Raw genomic sequence first — 16,644 nt, forward strand, 5'->3', positions numbered from 1 at the left:
CTATGTATAAGAATATAACTACTATAATACTGCTCCCTATGTACAAGACTATAACTACTATAATACTGCTCCCTATGTACAAGACTATAACTACTATAATACTGCCCCTATGTACAAGAATATAACTACTATAATACTGCTCCCCATGTACAAGAATATAACTACTATAATACTGCTCCCTATGTACAAGAATATAACTACTATAATACTGCTCCTATGTACAAGAATATAACTACTATAATACTGCTCCCTATGTACAAGACTATAACAACTATAATACTGCCTTCTATGTACAAGAATATCAATGCTATGATACTGCCCCTGTATAAGAATATAACTGCTATAATACTGCCTCTGTATAAGAATATAACTGCTATAATACTGCCCCTGTATAAGAATATAACTGCTATGATACTGCCCCTGTATAATAATATAACTGCTATATACTGCCCCTGTATAAGAATATAACTGCTATAATACTGCCCCTGTATAAGAATATAACTGCTATAATACTGCCCCTGTATAAGAATATAACTGCTATAATACTGCCCCTGTATAAGAATATAACTGCTATAATACTGCCCCTGTATAAGAATATAACTGCTATAATACTGCCCCTGTATAAGAATATAACTGCTATGATACTGGTATGAGTGGCGGTATTGCCATCATTATTTGCGCTGTTTTTGTCCTGCATTAACCCCTCCTCGTCTTAAACCTGTTTTGGGCTTAGATGAGGGCTCAGCTCTGGGCGCTTGTATGCGGTGACTTCTCTGGATGCCACATTTCCGGGCACTTGCTCTACAATGGCCTCCCTTCTGTTCCTGTATGGCCTCCGCTGGGTGCGGCCTCACTCGCTGGGAGGAGGTCAGTTACCGGACTCTGGGCTTGGACCTGGTGCCCTGTAGGCAGCAGCTGTGACTTGGAGGACCCCTGCTATGACTGACTCCTGACAGTGTTCAGGGCCCATCCTGCCGCTATAGTGACTGGCAGACCCGGCCGTACAGGGTTACTGGGCGTTCGCCTCTGAGTGATGGAATCAGCGCGCAGACGATTATTGTCTCAGCCCGGAGCGGTGAGAGCCGGGGCCCTATAATCCGGCACATTCCAGGCGTTCATCCTAATCCGCCTACAGCGGCCGTTAATGTGTGCCCTCCAGGCAGGAGAGGAGGCGAGTCCCCACACCGGCCTCACATGGAGGCTCGCACCATGGGGATCGAAGCTTCAGCATCCCGCCCGCCGGAATAAACTGAGGCGCTTTCTTATATACCTTGCGTTTTTATTCTTCACCATTTACTTCGTCAGGGAATAAAAACATTTAATTTTTTCTTAATTCTGCAGAAACAATTGTTACGGAAAACAGCGCCACCCTGACCCATGGGTTGTATTTGGTATTACAGCTCAGGGTCCTGCAATACCGCCTGTGAGCAGATGTGGCGCTGTTTCTGTACCACAGCAGCCATGTTTTTCCACTCTGAGCAGGGCTGTGTCCAGGAAATCTCTAACCATAGGGATCTGGTTGGAGCGGGCATTTCCCCTTTAAATGTTATGGTCACCTTTGGGGACTTTCTTTTGTATTTACCGTATATTCCGGCGTATAAGACGACTTTTGAAGACTGAAAAATCTTCTGTCTAGTCTGGGGTCGTCTTATACGCCGGTAATGCTTTTGAACTTTCAGAAATTGACATGCGGGGATACTCTGGGGGTGTTAATAAGCTGCCGTGGCCGTATCCCTGCCATGTCGGAGTTAATATAAGGTGGAGGGAGTTAAAATACGGCGGCGGTAGGTCCAGACAGTCAGCGCTTCTGTGCTGAAACTGACACATCGCTGCGTATTCCCAGCTCCGGACACAGGGCAGGACTTCTGTGCCGACAGCTTTCACTTGTCACAGAAGCGCTGCGCTGTGTCCGGAGCAGGGAAGTTCGCATCGCTTCTGTGACAATATATGAAAAGCCGGCAATTCAGCAGCGGCATAAGCCGGCACCCGACAATTTAGAATAGAAAGAATAGAGCATCACACATAGATTAGATAGATAGAAACATGTCAGTCACATATATATGAAGTACAGTGACAGTATTGCTTACTGTACTTGTCATTTAGTGTAAAGGATTTATTAAAACAAATAATAGTGTTTTCATGCACCGTCTCTTTAAAAAAGCCGGCCGGCAATTCAGCAGCGGTACCCGACAATTTATAACAGACAGAATAGAGCTTCACACATAGATTAGATAGATAGAAACATGTCAGTCACATATATATGAAGTACAGTGACAGTGTTGATTACTGTACTTGTCATTTAGTATTAAAATAAAGGATTTATTATTAAAAAAATTGGCGTGGGGTTCCCCTTAATTTTAGGCTCTAGCGGAGGTTAAGCAGACGACTGGGGCAGATGTTTGAAGCCTGGGAAGGGGGTAATACCCACAGAGCTTCCCAGGCTACTAATATCAGCCCCCAGCTGAATACCTAGTCTTTACTAGCTATTAAAATGGGGAACCCCCCCAAAAAAATGACGTGGGGTCCCCCCTAATTTAATAGCTAGCAAAGGCTAGGCAGACAGCTGGGGGCTGATATTAATAGCCCAGGAAGGGAGCCATGAATATTGGCCCCCTCCCAGGCTAGAAACACCAGCCGTCAGCCGCCCCAGAAATGGCGCATCCATAGGATGCGCCAATTCTGGCACTTAGCCTCGCTCTTCCACGCTGCCCTGGTGCGGTGGCAGGGGGTAATAGGGTTGGGGTTGATGTCAGCTTATAATGCCAGCTGACATCAAGCCCAGGTTAGTAATGGAGAGGCGTCTATAAGACACCCCCATTACTAACCCCATAGTCAAAGTTAAAAAAAACACAAACACCCAGAATAAAGTCCTTTAATTGAAATAAAGACACAATTCTTTATTGTTCTAAATTAAACCATACTTACCATCACGCCCATTCCAGCTGAAGCCAACGATCTCCTGCAATAAAAGAAAAATAATAAAGCAACCTCATCCTTACCTCTCCATGGTTCCCAGGACGGCTCCAGCTCTGCTACATCGAGATGACAGGCTGGACCGCAGCAGAACGCTGCCATCCAGCCTCTCATCCCGCAGACACTGAGAAGCGCAGGCATGCTTGCGCTCCTCAGTGTCTCTCTGTGACGGCATCCAGATGAGCCGACAATGAACTCAGCTCACCTCCTGGACGTCCGTCACTGACAGCGTGGGAAACTTCTACTGCGCATGCGGGGAGCAGGAGAATTTTCCCACGCTGTCAGTGACGTGCATGAGGTGAGCCGAGTTCATTGGACATGATCTCGGCTCATCTGGATGCCGTCACAGTCAGACACTGAGGAGCACAAGTATGCCTGCGCTTCTCAGTGTCTGCCGCATGGCAAGCTGAACGGCAGCGTTCTGCTGCGGTCCAGCCTGTCATGTGAATGTAGCAGAGCTGGACCGGTCCTGGGAACCATGGAGAGGTAAGGATGAGGTTGCTTTATTATTTTACTTTTATTGCAGGAGATCGTTGGCTTCAGCTGGAATGGGCGTGATGGTAAGTATGGTTTAATTTAGAACATTAAAAAATTGTGTCTTTATTTCAATTAAAGGACTTTATTCTGGGTGTTGTGTTTTTTTTAATTACTTTACTAGAAATTCATGGCGGTCATGTCTAATATATTGGCGTGACCCCATGAATTTCGGGCTTAGGGCCAGCTGATAATGCCAAGCTGGCCCTAACCCCTTTATTACCCAGTGAGCCACCGCACCAGGGCCCTGGATGAGTTGGGTACAGCGCCAGAAGATGGCGCTTCTATGAACGCGCCATTTTCCGGGGTGGCTGCGGACTGCAATTTGCAGCAGGGGGGGCCCAGAAAGCTTGGGCCTCCCTGCGCTGCAGATTCCAGCCCCCAGCTGCCTAGTTGTACCTGGCTGGACACAAAAATAGGGCGAAGCCCCACGTATTTTTTTTTTTTATTATTTCATGAAATAATTAAAAAAAAAAGGGCTTCCCTATATTGTTGTGTCCGGCCAGGTACAAATAGGCAGCTGGTGGTTGGGGGCAGCCCGTTCCTGCCTGCTGTATCTGGCTGGACACAAAAATATGGCGAAGCCCCACGTCAACATTTTTGGGAAAAATTAATTACAAAATTAATAATTTAGGGACTGCATCTTTATTAACCCCTCAATTGTCATTTAGTGTTAAAATAAAGGATTTTTTAAAAAGAAAATTGGCGTGGGATCCACCATCATTATAGTCTCTAGCGGAGGTTAAGCAGATGGCTGGGGCAGATGTTTGAAGTCTGGGAAGGGGGTAATACCCACGGAGCTTCCCAGGCTACTAATATCAGCCCCCAGCTGAATACCTAGCCTTTACTAGCTATTAGAATGGGGGACCCCCCCCAAAAAATGACGTGGGGTCCCCCCTATTTTAATATGTTTATGAGTGACAGTTTTCCTGCTATATACCTGCATGTCATAAGAATTTAAATTAAAAAAGGACCATGTTAAATTCAAATCTGTTTTTTTTTAATTTTTACCGGTGTTTGGTATGCGTTGGAAAAGGGGTAGTCTTATACGGTGAATATATCCTAAACTCTATATTTTAACAGGAAAGTAGGGGGGTCGTCTTATACACCAGGTCGTCTTATACGCCAGAATATACGGTAAATGCATTTATTTTTGAGCCAAATATTTTTTGCAATTTGGTTCCATTAAAAATTTTTCATGGTTTGGCTTTTACAGGCTTTTTAAGTGGCTGTGGAATGAGTCAACTGAGGACCTGTCAGTGAGCTCCTCTCACTGACACAAAGTTCTGCTCAGCTTTCATGTAGGCTCAGTAAAATGACAGCTTAAAAAAAAAAGTTGCAAGCTCACTGATGAATTCTCAGTTAACTCATTGCGCAGCAGTCAGATGCAAAAAATTTAATAAATCCCATTTTTAATAAAATCAAAATATATGCATTTAAGAAAATGTAAAAAATGCCACGTAAGTGTGAACGATGTCTTCTACGTGGCCAGGCGGATTGTCTGTACTTACCGTACAGGAACTGGGAGCACTGGCTGTATCCCTCCTCCATCTCCTCGCACTTATCTGCCGCCGTCTGTCGGTCGCTGTAGGTCATGGCAAACACGGCGGCTCCGGACTCCACCAGGAACTTACACACCTGGACATTGTTGCAGGAGGCGGCGCAGTGCAGCGGGGTCCTGACAGAGACACAAAGCGGAGAAAACTACAGAAACCGCCACAGAAACCCCCCTCAAAAACTAGACCGGTCTGTCCTAAATCACCCAGACCCTTGGTGGTTCAACTTTTCTATTTCTTGGGCCAACAATTTTTTTTCTTTTTCTACCATTGATGCAATCTGGCCGGGGGCTGAGTCACGTGCTGGCCGGGGGGGCGGGGTAGTGCTTAATAAGTGCTCTCAGGCCTCTAACAAGGGATGGGGGGTTTTCTACCGACCCCTGTAATGCGAGCCGATATTCGGACGTACCAGCCGTCGCTGTCTGCTGCGTTTACGTTCACTCCGAACTGTACGAGGAACTTGACGATCTCGGTGTGGCCGGCGCACACGGCGTTGTGGAGGGCTGTGATCCCCTCGTCGTTGGGCTGGCTGGGGTCTTCCACCTGCAGATGAGGAGGATGGAGGAGATACAACATTAGTGCTGGCAGAAATCCAGAGCGCGGGAGTCATCAACACAATAAGCGAAGGAGCGGGACGGGCCGGGGTGACGAGCGCGGTAATGAGGGGGACAAGGGCCGCATTCAGCAGAGGAAAGGAATCAGGGGGGCTTCTAATTCTACCAATCAGAGGCGGATAATATCTGGCTGCAGGACAGGAATGACATAACCGGCCATCAGCTCTCATCACATTGCCCTCTGTTCACACCTGAGCTGTGTCCACAGTTTATAACTGAAGCAATAACTGTCATAAAGCCGGTGTAAATGGTACAGAAAATCTGCACCAAAATCTGCAAAACTTAACTGTAGATTTTAGTGCAGATTTGGCCACGGATTTCACTCTTTGCAAAGCATTAAGTGAAATTCGCAGTGACAATCCACACATTGCTTCCCTCCTCCACACTGCGAACGTCACAAGTCCGTGGCTGAATCCACAGGCATCACGTGACAATTGTGATGTGGATTTTGATGCAGACTTCATCTCAGGTAATGGCGGGAGGATCCATTGCTCCCCTACGTCTCCCATAGAAGGTGTGATCATTGTAAATAAATAGTCAGATTTAGGGTAAGGCAGTCTCGTCACTTACTTCATAGATTATTCTCTGGACGAGGTCAAACTCTCCTTCCAGTGATGAATCGAGGAGCAGAGCCAAGGGGTTAAACCTCACCCTCATGCCGTGATTGATCCTCTCCGAGCCGTTCTTCCTCAGGTTGGTCCTTTTACCCTATAAACAAAGAAGTGACATGTAAACACCCTAAGACACCATTGCCCATCGTCACCCGTTACCTACGCCCAACCTAAAAAAGAGGGTATTCCCGACTGCCCCGTATGATATAATGGTCTGGTAGATAGAGGTCGCACCTATGTCTACAGTGGTGTCAACGTGACTGTGCCCAAGTTTGAAATACCCTTTAATAAAAAGTAGGGGAGTATAACTGCAGGATCTGACTACACAAGGTTTGTTTGTAGTCTGTAACCATGGAGACACAGATCTGCATAGAAGCTGTAAACACAAAAAGCGGAGCAATGTGAGCCTGGATCAGTGGTCACATTGGTGCCGCGGCCACCAGACCAGGAAGCATCTCCTGCACCTCTTCTGATTAGAAGCATGATCAGAAGAGAGTCCCGGGATGTCGGCAGGGTTCTGGTCTGGCGATCACTGACTACCAACGTGGCCACTGGACCAGGGTCCTGAGAATCATTTAACTCGAATCTAATTTGCACACATCCAATACTTACTGGCGGGAGGGAGAACTGCCCAGTGATCTCCGGGGGGCTCAGGCTACTGCTATCCTCCGCCACAATGTCCTGGTCTCCGGCAGTGGGATACGGAGGTGGAGGATAAGGCGGGTATTCCTCTGCGTAGACTTCAGGGGGTGGTGGCAGCTCTGGGATCAGCTCTATTTCCACAGGAGGAGGTGGTATAGCCTCAAAGGGAATGCCCTCGGGTATACTGTCAGGACCTAGCTCTGGTGACGGGAGCTCAATGTCCTCAGGAAACATCATCGCATCCTCCTCCAGAGGAGCGATGTCCATAACGTGTAGGGTAGAAGAGGTGTCCGAGGAGACCTCAGTATCTATGTCTGCCGATACCTGGCTCGCTTCTGCAGAACTCTCCGAGATGGAGGTGACTGTAGTCTGTTTAGGGGCAGAGATGGTCTCCATGGCGGCCAGAGTTGTCCTCTGGTACAGGAGCTTCTGAATGTTTGGGCCGTTTGGTCCCTCGGGTTCGGTGATGGAGCTCCGTTTCTTGAGAGGCCGGGGGGCATTGTAGAGCTTCTTCCTGAGGGCCTCCAGGTCTGCGTCACTCTGGTTGCGGTACGGGTTGGATAGGAATGGAAGGAGTTTGGTCGGACTCAGCGGACGTGGGATCCTTTCATTCTCCTGGGTCTCGTTGCCAGATGCGGGGACCTCTGCCTCGGGTTCTGGACTGCCCGATTTACTATCTACCTGGGTGCTGTCTGTGGTCAGGCTGCCGTTCTGCTGGTTCTGAGCGACTCCTCCGCCGATCACTGGTTTACCGTACACTGAATAAAAGATAATGTGCCATTAGATTCAGCAGGTCCACCAAGGCGCTGCAGCTGCATAAACTGCCGGGTGCGACTGAGCTCTGCTGTTTCCCAAACCTCCATTCATTCCTATGAGAGTTATGAAAACAGCAGAGCTCAGTCGCACTCGGCGGTTTCACAGCTTCACCTCCAGTGGTCAGCACCTCAGCAGAGTTAATCTAGTATCAGAAATGAGAAACTGCGATGCAAAACCCCTTTAACCCCTTCCCAATATTGGCCATACATGTATGGAGTGGGCATATGTGGCAGATACTGGCTGTGTGCCACAGCAGGAACTACCTCTGACCGCCCTTGGTGGACCTGAGCTCCGCCCACAACCACTATCCTGTAAAATGCACCGGCAGGGGGTGCGGCAGTGCGCCTATCAGCCACCTCGTGACGTGATCACAGGGCGCCAACAGGGTGCTATAGAAGCCGAGGGTCTGTAGTAGACCCCGTGTCTACAATCACAGAGCTCCGTTGAAACCCAAGCCTGTGTCTGAGCTTCAACGAAGACCATGATTGTTACTATGCACAGGAATACGGAGATATTGCTGTATATAGGACAAGTGATCAAAATACTTCAAGTTCAAGTCCCCTAAAGGGACTAAGAAATATGCTACAAAGTAAAAAAAAAAAAAATGTATCAAAAAATTTAGAATTCAAATCACCGCGCCTGTAAAAGTCCAATCAAAATACACTGCTCAAAAACATAAAGGGAACACTTAAACAGCACAATATAACTCCGAGTCAATGACACTTCTGTGAAATCTACCTGTCCAGTTATGAAGCAACACTGATTGTGAATCCATTTCTCCTGCTGTTGTGCAAATGGAACAGACAACTGGTAGAAATGATCGGCAAATAGCAAGATACCCCTTATAAAGGAGCGGTTCTGCAGGTGGTGACCACAGACCATTTCTCTGTTATCATCCTTTTTGGCTATTGTTTTGGTCACTTTTTCATTTTGCCATTGCTCTCACCCCTAGAGGTACAGTAGCATAAGGTGGTGTCTACAACCCACAGAAGTTGCTCAGGTAGTGTAGTTCATGCAAGATGGCACATCAGTGCGAGCTGTGGCAAGAAGGGTAGCCGTGTCTGTCAGCACAATGTCCAGAGCATGGAGCAGATACAAGGAGATGTGGAGGGGGCCATAGGAGGGCAACAACCCAGCAGCAGGACCGCTACCTCCGCCTTTGTGTAAGGAGGAACAGGAGGAGCACTGCCAGAGCCCTGCAAAATGACCTCCAGCAGGCCACAAATGTGCATGTGTCTGCACAAACGGTTAGAAACCGACTCCATGAGGGTGGTATGAGGGCCCGACGTCCACAGATGGGGGTTGTGCTCAGAGCCCAACACCGTGCAGGATGCTTGGCATTTGCCACAGAACACCAGGATTGGCAAAGTCACCACTGGCGCCCTGTGCTCCTCACAGATGAAAGCAGGTTCACACTGAGCACATGTGACAGACGTGACAGAGTCTGGAGACGCCGTGGAGAGCGATCTGCTGCCTGCAACATCCTTCAGCATGACCGGTTTGGCAGTGGGTCAGTAATGGTGTGGGGTGGCATTTCTTTGGAGGGCCGCACAGCCCTCCATGTGCTCGCCAGAGGTAGCCTGACTGCCATTAGGTACCGAGATGAGATCCTCAGACCCCTTGTGAGACCATATGCTGGTGCGGTTGGCCCTGGGTTCCTCCTAATGCAGGACAATGCCAGACCTCATGTGGCTGGAGTGTGTCAGCAGTTCCTGCAAGATGAAGGCATTGAAGCTATGGACTGGCCCGCCCGTTCCCCAGACCTGAATCCGATTGAGCACATCTGGGACATCATGTCTCGCTCCATCCACCAACGTCACGTTGCACCACAGACTGTCCAGGAGTTGGCGGATGCTTTAGTCCAGGTCTGGGAGGAGATCCCACAGGAGACCATCCGCAACCTCATCAGGAGCATGCCCAGGCGTTGTAGGGAGGTCATACAGGCACGTGGAGGCCACACACAATACTGAGCCTCATCAGGAGCATGCCCAGGCGTTGTAGGGAGGTCATACAGGCACGTGGAGGCCACACACAATACTGAGCCTCATCAGGAGCATGCCCAGGCGTTGTAGGGAGGTCATACAGGCACGTGGAGGCCACACACAATACTGAGCCTCATTTTGACTTGTTTTAAGGACATTACATCAAAGTTGGATCAGCCTGTAGTGAGTTTTTCCACTTTAATTTTGGAGGTGACTCTAAATCCAGGCCGCCATTGGTTAATAAATGTGATTTCCATTGATGATTTTTGTGTGATTTTGTTGTCCGCACATTCAGCTTTGTACAGAACAAAGTATTCAATGAGAATATTTCATTCATTCAGATCTAGGATGTGGTATTTCAGCGTTCCCTTTATTTTTTTTGAGCAGTGTATAAAAATTAAAACAAAATCGGTAAACAAAACAAAAAAAATTCAATCGGAAGCTATCAAAATGCCATATTTATCCCAAAGTGGTATTAATAAAAGTGTTTGATTGCACTGAAATAAAACCAAGGCCTCACACAGCTCCATTGACTGAAAAATTAAACAATTATGGGTCTGGGAAAATGGCGACACAAAGGTTATGTGCACACACATTGTGTTTTGCTGCGTATTTGCAGCAGATTTTTATGTAAATTTTCAGCAGCGTCTAGGAGTAGCAGCAAAGTGTGAGAAACCAGAATTCACTGTTCCCACGTGTTGCTTTTTGGTTTGCTGCGTATTTTCAGTGATTAGACATGTCACATCTTTCAGCATTTTTTCACCCATAGGAAGTAATGGGGAGAGGGGTGAAAAAACGCTACAAATATGCAGCAAAAAACGCAGCTGCGTATTTGCAGCGTATTTGATGGCAAAATAGAATGGGAGTCCTTTTTTTCACAGAACTTTATGTGCATTACTAAATAGAGACAGAAGGACAGTGAAAAAAACGCTGCAAATATGCAGCAAAACGCAACAAAAAACGCAGCTAAACCTGCATTTTTGACGCAGAGAAAAGTTATCAGCAGATTTCATGCAAATTTTGGTGCAGAAAACGTGCAGAAAAAAACACAACGTGTGCGCACATAAAAAGAAGTTCTTTTGATTTGGGGTGTTTAAAAAAAATTCTGATTTTTTTGTTTAACCACTAAAATTGTGAACTGTTTTATTCCCTAAAAGCAAGCAGAGATCTTGAAACAGAAGCGTTAAAGCAGAGTTACTTACCGCTGGGGTAGTGCGGCCGGGTCTGGGCTCGGCTCAGGGCACCGTGCACACTGACACTGTAGTTCTTGCCCGGCTTCTGATGCTGGGTGTACATGGAATAGATAGAGCTGGCGGCCACCGTCTGAGGCTTGCGGAACGGAGGCGGAGGCGGCTCCTTTACAGGTTGTGGTGTGAACGGACGCACTGCCAACGCAGGTGGATTCTCAGTCTTGGCTGGAGGAGGGGTCTCTTCCCTAGGAGGCGCAGGGACCCTCTGCGGAGCGGTTCCCTTTTGCTTGGTCTTACTTGGGACAATGTCAGTCTTTGATTCGTTGGCGGGAGGTGGCGGAGCGGCTTGGCCATAATAAGGCAGGTTTATCTGCTTGGGTTTGGAAGGGACCGGCGGTGGCACCTTGGTCACATTTTTATTACTCTGTAGGTTACAAACATTTCAATTATTTAGAGCGATATAATCATATAAAACAAGAATATACAATGGCTGCTTTCATCCATCGCTCTCGTCCGTACATTGTGTTCAGTGTGACAACTCCGCTGCAATACTGCACACGACCTGTGGACAGGAGTGGCGCTGTTTTCTGAAAGGGACTGGAGGGGGCTTTTATAATCATAGGACGGAGCAATATGCTCTGAGCAATAACAGTTTATCCAATTAAAGGGGTCTTCTACTTGTAATACTGTATCGCTAGGATATGCCGTTTACCCATCTGATAAATGTATCATCTGTGTGTGTCCCACATTTGGGACTCTTAAGATTCAAAGTTGGGGATCCTGTGTCTCTCCCATGTGAATGGATCAGTAAGACACGTGCAAGCGGTGGGAACTACTGCTCTAACACATCCCTTTCTTGGGATCAGTGGTTGGAGTCCCTATAACCTATATATAAATGTTGTTGGTGGGATCCCCCTTTAAGGGAGCTTTCTGGATGATTATCGAAAACCCACCTGGGCGTCTCGCAGGAGGTCTTCGCTGCTCTGATTCTTCCTCAACGTCCCAAAATTGTGTGGTGTCGGCAGCAGTTGGACGGAGTCAAACATAGAGTTGGGTCTGGTCTTCTTGTCTTTATCCCTCACGGACGGGTCAATGTCTGGAGCTGGAAAGTGCAGAGATCAGGTACAGATGAGCAGGCGGCGGGGGGACCTGGGCGCAGGCGGCGGGGGGACCTGGGCGCAGGCGGCGGGGGGACCTGGGCGCAGGCGGCGGGGGGACCTGGGCGCAGGCGGCGGGGGGACCTGGGCGCAGGCGGCGGGGGGACCTGGGCGCAGGCTCTCACCATCCTATGGTTACCAGCCATTATATATAGTTAATAGGGGGTGCAAAAACCCTAAAGCTGTGATTTTTGCCCCCGTCACTCTTAGATCTATGCTCGGTGTAATCAGTAGGAAGCAATCAGTGCATACTACATGCTGCGCCCCTGTCCAGACACCGACATTCGGAGCCATAACACAAGCCCCTACACTAAATGCCCCCACTGTGAGCGGTGTACGGGCTACAATGCTTTGCTCTGGGCACTCACCTGGTGCGGTGGTATTCGGGGCGCCCTTCGCCGGTCCCTGGCTGTTGCCGTTCGCAGCACTCCAATCGGTGCCAGGCTGCAGCTGAGGTTTGATGTTGTGAATTCCCGTCCCTGGCAAAAACAAGGAGAGGAGATCATCAGCACAAAGCGCACTGCAGCTGTCAGGGGCCTCGAGACGAACACTGGATCCATTGTGCATCTGGATGGATGTGATCTATAGTCACAGGGTGGGCACGGCCGAGCGGGTATTATTAAAGGGACAGGGTCACGATCTAGTAGCTGCGGCGTGGCCTCTGCAGGACTAGCTCAGGATAGTGTCACTTTACTGATCCAGTCTCTTTAACATCGGGGCGGCTTATTTGCAGTAGGATGAATAGTTACCAGATGGCGTTTTGCCCTGGGACGCGGTCTTCATGTTGGGCAAGGTCTGTGACTTCAGCGGCACGTCGGGCACTTGTGTGGTTGCGGGGCCCTCGGTGTATGAAGGCTTCACCAGCAGGTCGGGCCTGGAGGGCAGACGCGGCATGGTGGCGGACTGGATGTAAGGGCCGACGGCCGCCACTCTGCTGGAGCCGCTCGCTACCTGCTGAGGTACATTCCCGTCAGATGAAATCTAAATTGAAGAGAGGTGGCAAGCTATTCAACCCAAAAAAACCACACACGGCAAAGAAGCAGAAAAAGGCGGGCATGCATGATGGGCAAGGGACGGCAAAGCAGGCAAATGCCCGGCCAATATAACCGATCAGAAGCAGATTACACATCACTCGCAGAGGATTGGCAGACAGCCCGGTGTAATGTATGTGACCCTGCCTGTACATCTGCAGGTGGAAGCACAACGCACATCCGACCCGCTGGGCGGCCCTCGTCCCTCTCAGCATGGCCTCAGTACAGAGAAATCATTGCGTAATCCAAGATTACGTTAAGTTTCTAATAGACTTTGTTATCCAAAATAATCATCATTTTCAAAGATTTCTGCTTGCAGTCAGTGAAAAACAGCATCTGAGGGTTTGTTGCAATTGTATATGGCCTAGATCATGAGCTACACACAACCTGCATTGCAGGCAGATAACTTCTGATCATGTAGACCACCTATTCACTGGACAAGTAATGGATTTCCTGAACAGGGGTCTTATGCACTGAGGCCGTTCAGTTGACTCCCTTCTGAAGCATCTGGTTGCACGTGCGACCTGCTGCACCATTCTTAGAGTGCAGCGCGGTGCTTGGCCCTTAATACACAGACAGGACCGTCCCAATTTAGGGTCACCTTGTCGCTGGTGGGACGGCTTGTATACTTTTTTTGATCAAAAATAGTTCACTAAGTACCCTATATTTCATATGCAACTTTGCTTTACATTTATATATAAATGATGGTAGGGTATGAGATATTTTTTGTCTTTTGTAGGTTTAGCATCTGGTTGCACGTGCGACCTGCTGCACCATGCTTAGAGTGCAGTGCGGTGCTTGGCCCTTAATACACAGACTAAAGTCGGCCAAACTCCTCTCACTGATGTCAGGGGGATCGGACGACAGTCTAATGTGTATGGGGGGCCTCCCGATCCTCACCTGGCAAAGTCTTGTGTCCAGAATAGAATAGGGGGGATTTCTGTCCCAGCAAAAGTAGTGAATCCCATCATTGGGATCCACATCGATAGAACAATTATCACTTTTCCACTGGACGAATAATAAAAGCAGTCTACACAAATTAATTGAAAGCAAGCGGATATCTTGAAAATGGTGAGAAACTGAAGCACAATGTACGGGAACTAAAAAGAAGGATTATTAGGGGTTAACCAGAGCCGTCCACAGCGAGAGCGAGCTGTGACGATGAGGATACGACCCCACACCGGAAGCAAGAGGCTCTGGATGGCGCTGGATACCCCCTTAAAGATTTAATAAATCCCTTTAAAAACATGAAAGAAGGATGAAAACTGAGCAGGTGTATAAGGAGGTGCCCCGTACACCACGCCGCAGATGCAGTGGCCTTCTGTGCATGTGATGTGATTCACAGCAGCGTTTTCTACGCCCGTTCACAGGGCATGAAAAACAAATACACATTGCGCCAAGGAATAGCCGGCAAAACACAAGCACCTAGCCGACATGTGAAGCCTCCGCTGTATATCAGGACGGCTGTAAATAGCCGAATACATTATCCCCAGGGCCACACGCCCCACACTTAGGCTGACTTATATTATTAACTAGGGCTTATGTAAATGAAGGCATGGGAACCTGCTCAGGATCTATTCCGGGCAGGTTATTAATAGGAGGCGAGCTGCGTTACAGGTTTAGTGTCCCTTTAATTTGTTAGCAGGAGGCAGCGCAGGGCGGGGGGTTAACACGAGACGCTCTGCGCGCTGCGGCGCCGGCACTTACTGGTACGTTCTCCTTCTGCTGCAGAGCCACCTTCTTCTTCCACAGTCGGTCCCGCAGCTCGGTCACACGCTTGTCCATGGCGGCCACCTCGGAGTTGCGCTTGTTCAGGCTCTCCCGCTGCTGCTGCAGTTTGGCATTCTGCTCCTGATTCAGCTTGTTCCTCAACTGAATGGAGTCACACAACGACAAACACTTAAGACGGAGGAGCTCTAAAAAGACGGGCGAAGCAAAGCCCTGCATGCTAATTGTACAGGCCGAGCACAGCGCCGCTTCATTTCCTGAAAAAGCCTGAATCTACCTATACAGGGGGATATTATGAGACCGCCAAACCACAGAGGGACAGGCACCTAACAATTACAGGGCTAGGAATAAAGCCAGCCATCTACCGGACAGATATAGCCTTTTTTTTGTGGCAAAGGTTGTCTGATCTGATCATGGTAGGAGCTGGGGGGTCCAAATAGAAACCTTATCTGCAGGAGACATTACATCAATAGCCGGCCCATATAGTGCAGACACGTGCCGGACCCACACCTGGAGGTAGCAGTCATAAAAGACAGAACGAGTCACCCCAACATTACCCCAAAGTCTCCTGATCTTTTTATGAATGAACCTTTATCCCATTTTCCTATAGTCACTTAATTCCTTACATTTCTCAAGATCTCTGCTGTCGTTCAATAGGAACCTTGCTAGTTATATGACTGTGCGTGACTTGTTATAGCTGTCGGAGGGGTATAATAGTCACATGTCCCTTTATTATGGAATTTCCTTTATTCTCTATATGAGGACACTATCGAAAAAAAAAGGGCTGGCACCGAGCGCGGAGACCACAATTATCAAGAGTTTGAGTCAATATTTTCATGAAATAAAGTTGTTTACCAGATGCTAGGACACAAGGGGAAACCGGAGTCCTGCTCCTCCCACCGTCTCACAGAGAAAGCCTGCGAGTCCTGCTCCTCCCACCGTCTCACAGAGAAAGCCTGCGAGCCCTGCTCCTCCCACCGTCTCACAGAGAAAGCCTGCGAGCCCTGCTCCTCCCACCGTCTCACAGAGAAAGCCTGCGAGCCCTGCTCCTCCCACCGTCTCACAGAGAAAGCCTGCGAGCCCTGCTCCTCCCACCGTCTCACAGAGAAAGCCTGCGAGCCCTGCTCCTCCCACCGTCTCACAGAGAAAGCCTGCGAGCCCTGCTCCTCCCACCGTCTCACAGAGAAAGCCTGCGAGCCCTGCTCCTCCCACCGTCTCACAGAGAAAGCCTGCGAGCCCTGCTCCTCCCACCGTCTCACAGAGAAAGCCTGCGAGCCCTGCTCCTCCCACCGTCTCACAGAGAAAGCCTGCGAGCCCTGCTCCTCCCACCGTCTCAGAGAAAGCCTGCGAGTCCTGCTCCTCCCACCGTCCCACATAGAAAGCCTGCGAGTCCTGCTCCTCCCACCGTCTCACAGAGAAAGCCTACGAGTCCTGCTCCTCCCACCGTCTCACAGAGAAAGCCTGCGAGCCCTGCTCCTCCCACCGTCTCACAGAGAAAGCCTGCGAGTCCTGCTCCTCCCACCGTCTCACAGAGAAAGCCTGCGAGTCCTGCTCCTCCCACCGTCTCACAGAGAAAGCCTGCGAGTCCTGCTCCTCCCACCGTCTCAGAGAAAGCCTGCGAGTCCTGCTCCTCCCACCGTCTCACAGAGAAAGCCTGCGAGTCCTGCTCCTCCCACCGTCTCACAGAGAAAGCCTGCGAGTCCTGCTCCTCCTGACTCACAGAGAAAGCCTGCGAGTCCCACTGTCTCACAGAGAAAGTCTGCGAGTCCTACTCCTCCCACCCACTCAAAGAGAAAGCCTGCGAGTCCTG

At 49.1% G+C, this 16,644-nt stretch overlaps 1 protein-coding gene across 4 annotated transcripts in view; it reads right to left on the reverse strand.

Annotated features, from left to right (window-relative positions):
- TP53BP2 (tumor protein p53 binding protein 2) overlaps positions 1-16,644 on the reverse strand; it is a 59,271-nt gene that overhangs the window by 16,370 nt on the left and 26,257 nt on the right. For 3 of the 4 annotated variants that reach the window (XM_073671851.1, XM_073671850.1, XM_073671853.1), the window contains 9 exons: positions 14,814-14,978; positions 12,825-13,056; positions 12,444-12,554; positions 11,872-12,020; positions 10,931-11,342; positions 6,901-7,688; positions 6,248-6,385; positions 5,473-5,606; positions 5,019-5,185 (listed from right to left, as the gene is read on the reverse strand). In XM_073671851.1, the coding sequence (XP_073527952.1) occupies positions 5,019-5,185; positions 5,473-5,606; positions 6,248-6,385; positions 6,901-7,688; positions 10,931-11,342; positions 11,872-12,020; positions 12,444-12,554; positions 12,825-13,056; positions 14,814-14,978 (2,296 nt within the window). The remainder of the gene's footprint in view (positions 1-5,018; positions 5,186-5,472; positions 5,607-6,247; positions 6,386-6,900; positions 7,689-10,930; positions 11,343-11,871; positions 12,021-12,443; positions 12,555-12,824; positions 13,057-14,813; positions 14,979-16,644) is intronic. The other variant, XM_073671852.1, reaches the window with a different exon arrangement.

Source organism: Phyllobates terribilis, unplaced genomic scaffold (assembly GCF_046119375.1).
Source record: "Phyllobates terribilis strain yellow unplaced genomic scaffold, ASM4611937v1 Scaffold_3__8_contigs__length_932513732, whole genome shotgun sequence".
NCBI lineage: Eukaryota > Metazoa > Chordata > Amphibia > Anura > Dendrobatidae > Phyllobates > Phyllobates terribilis.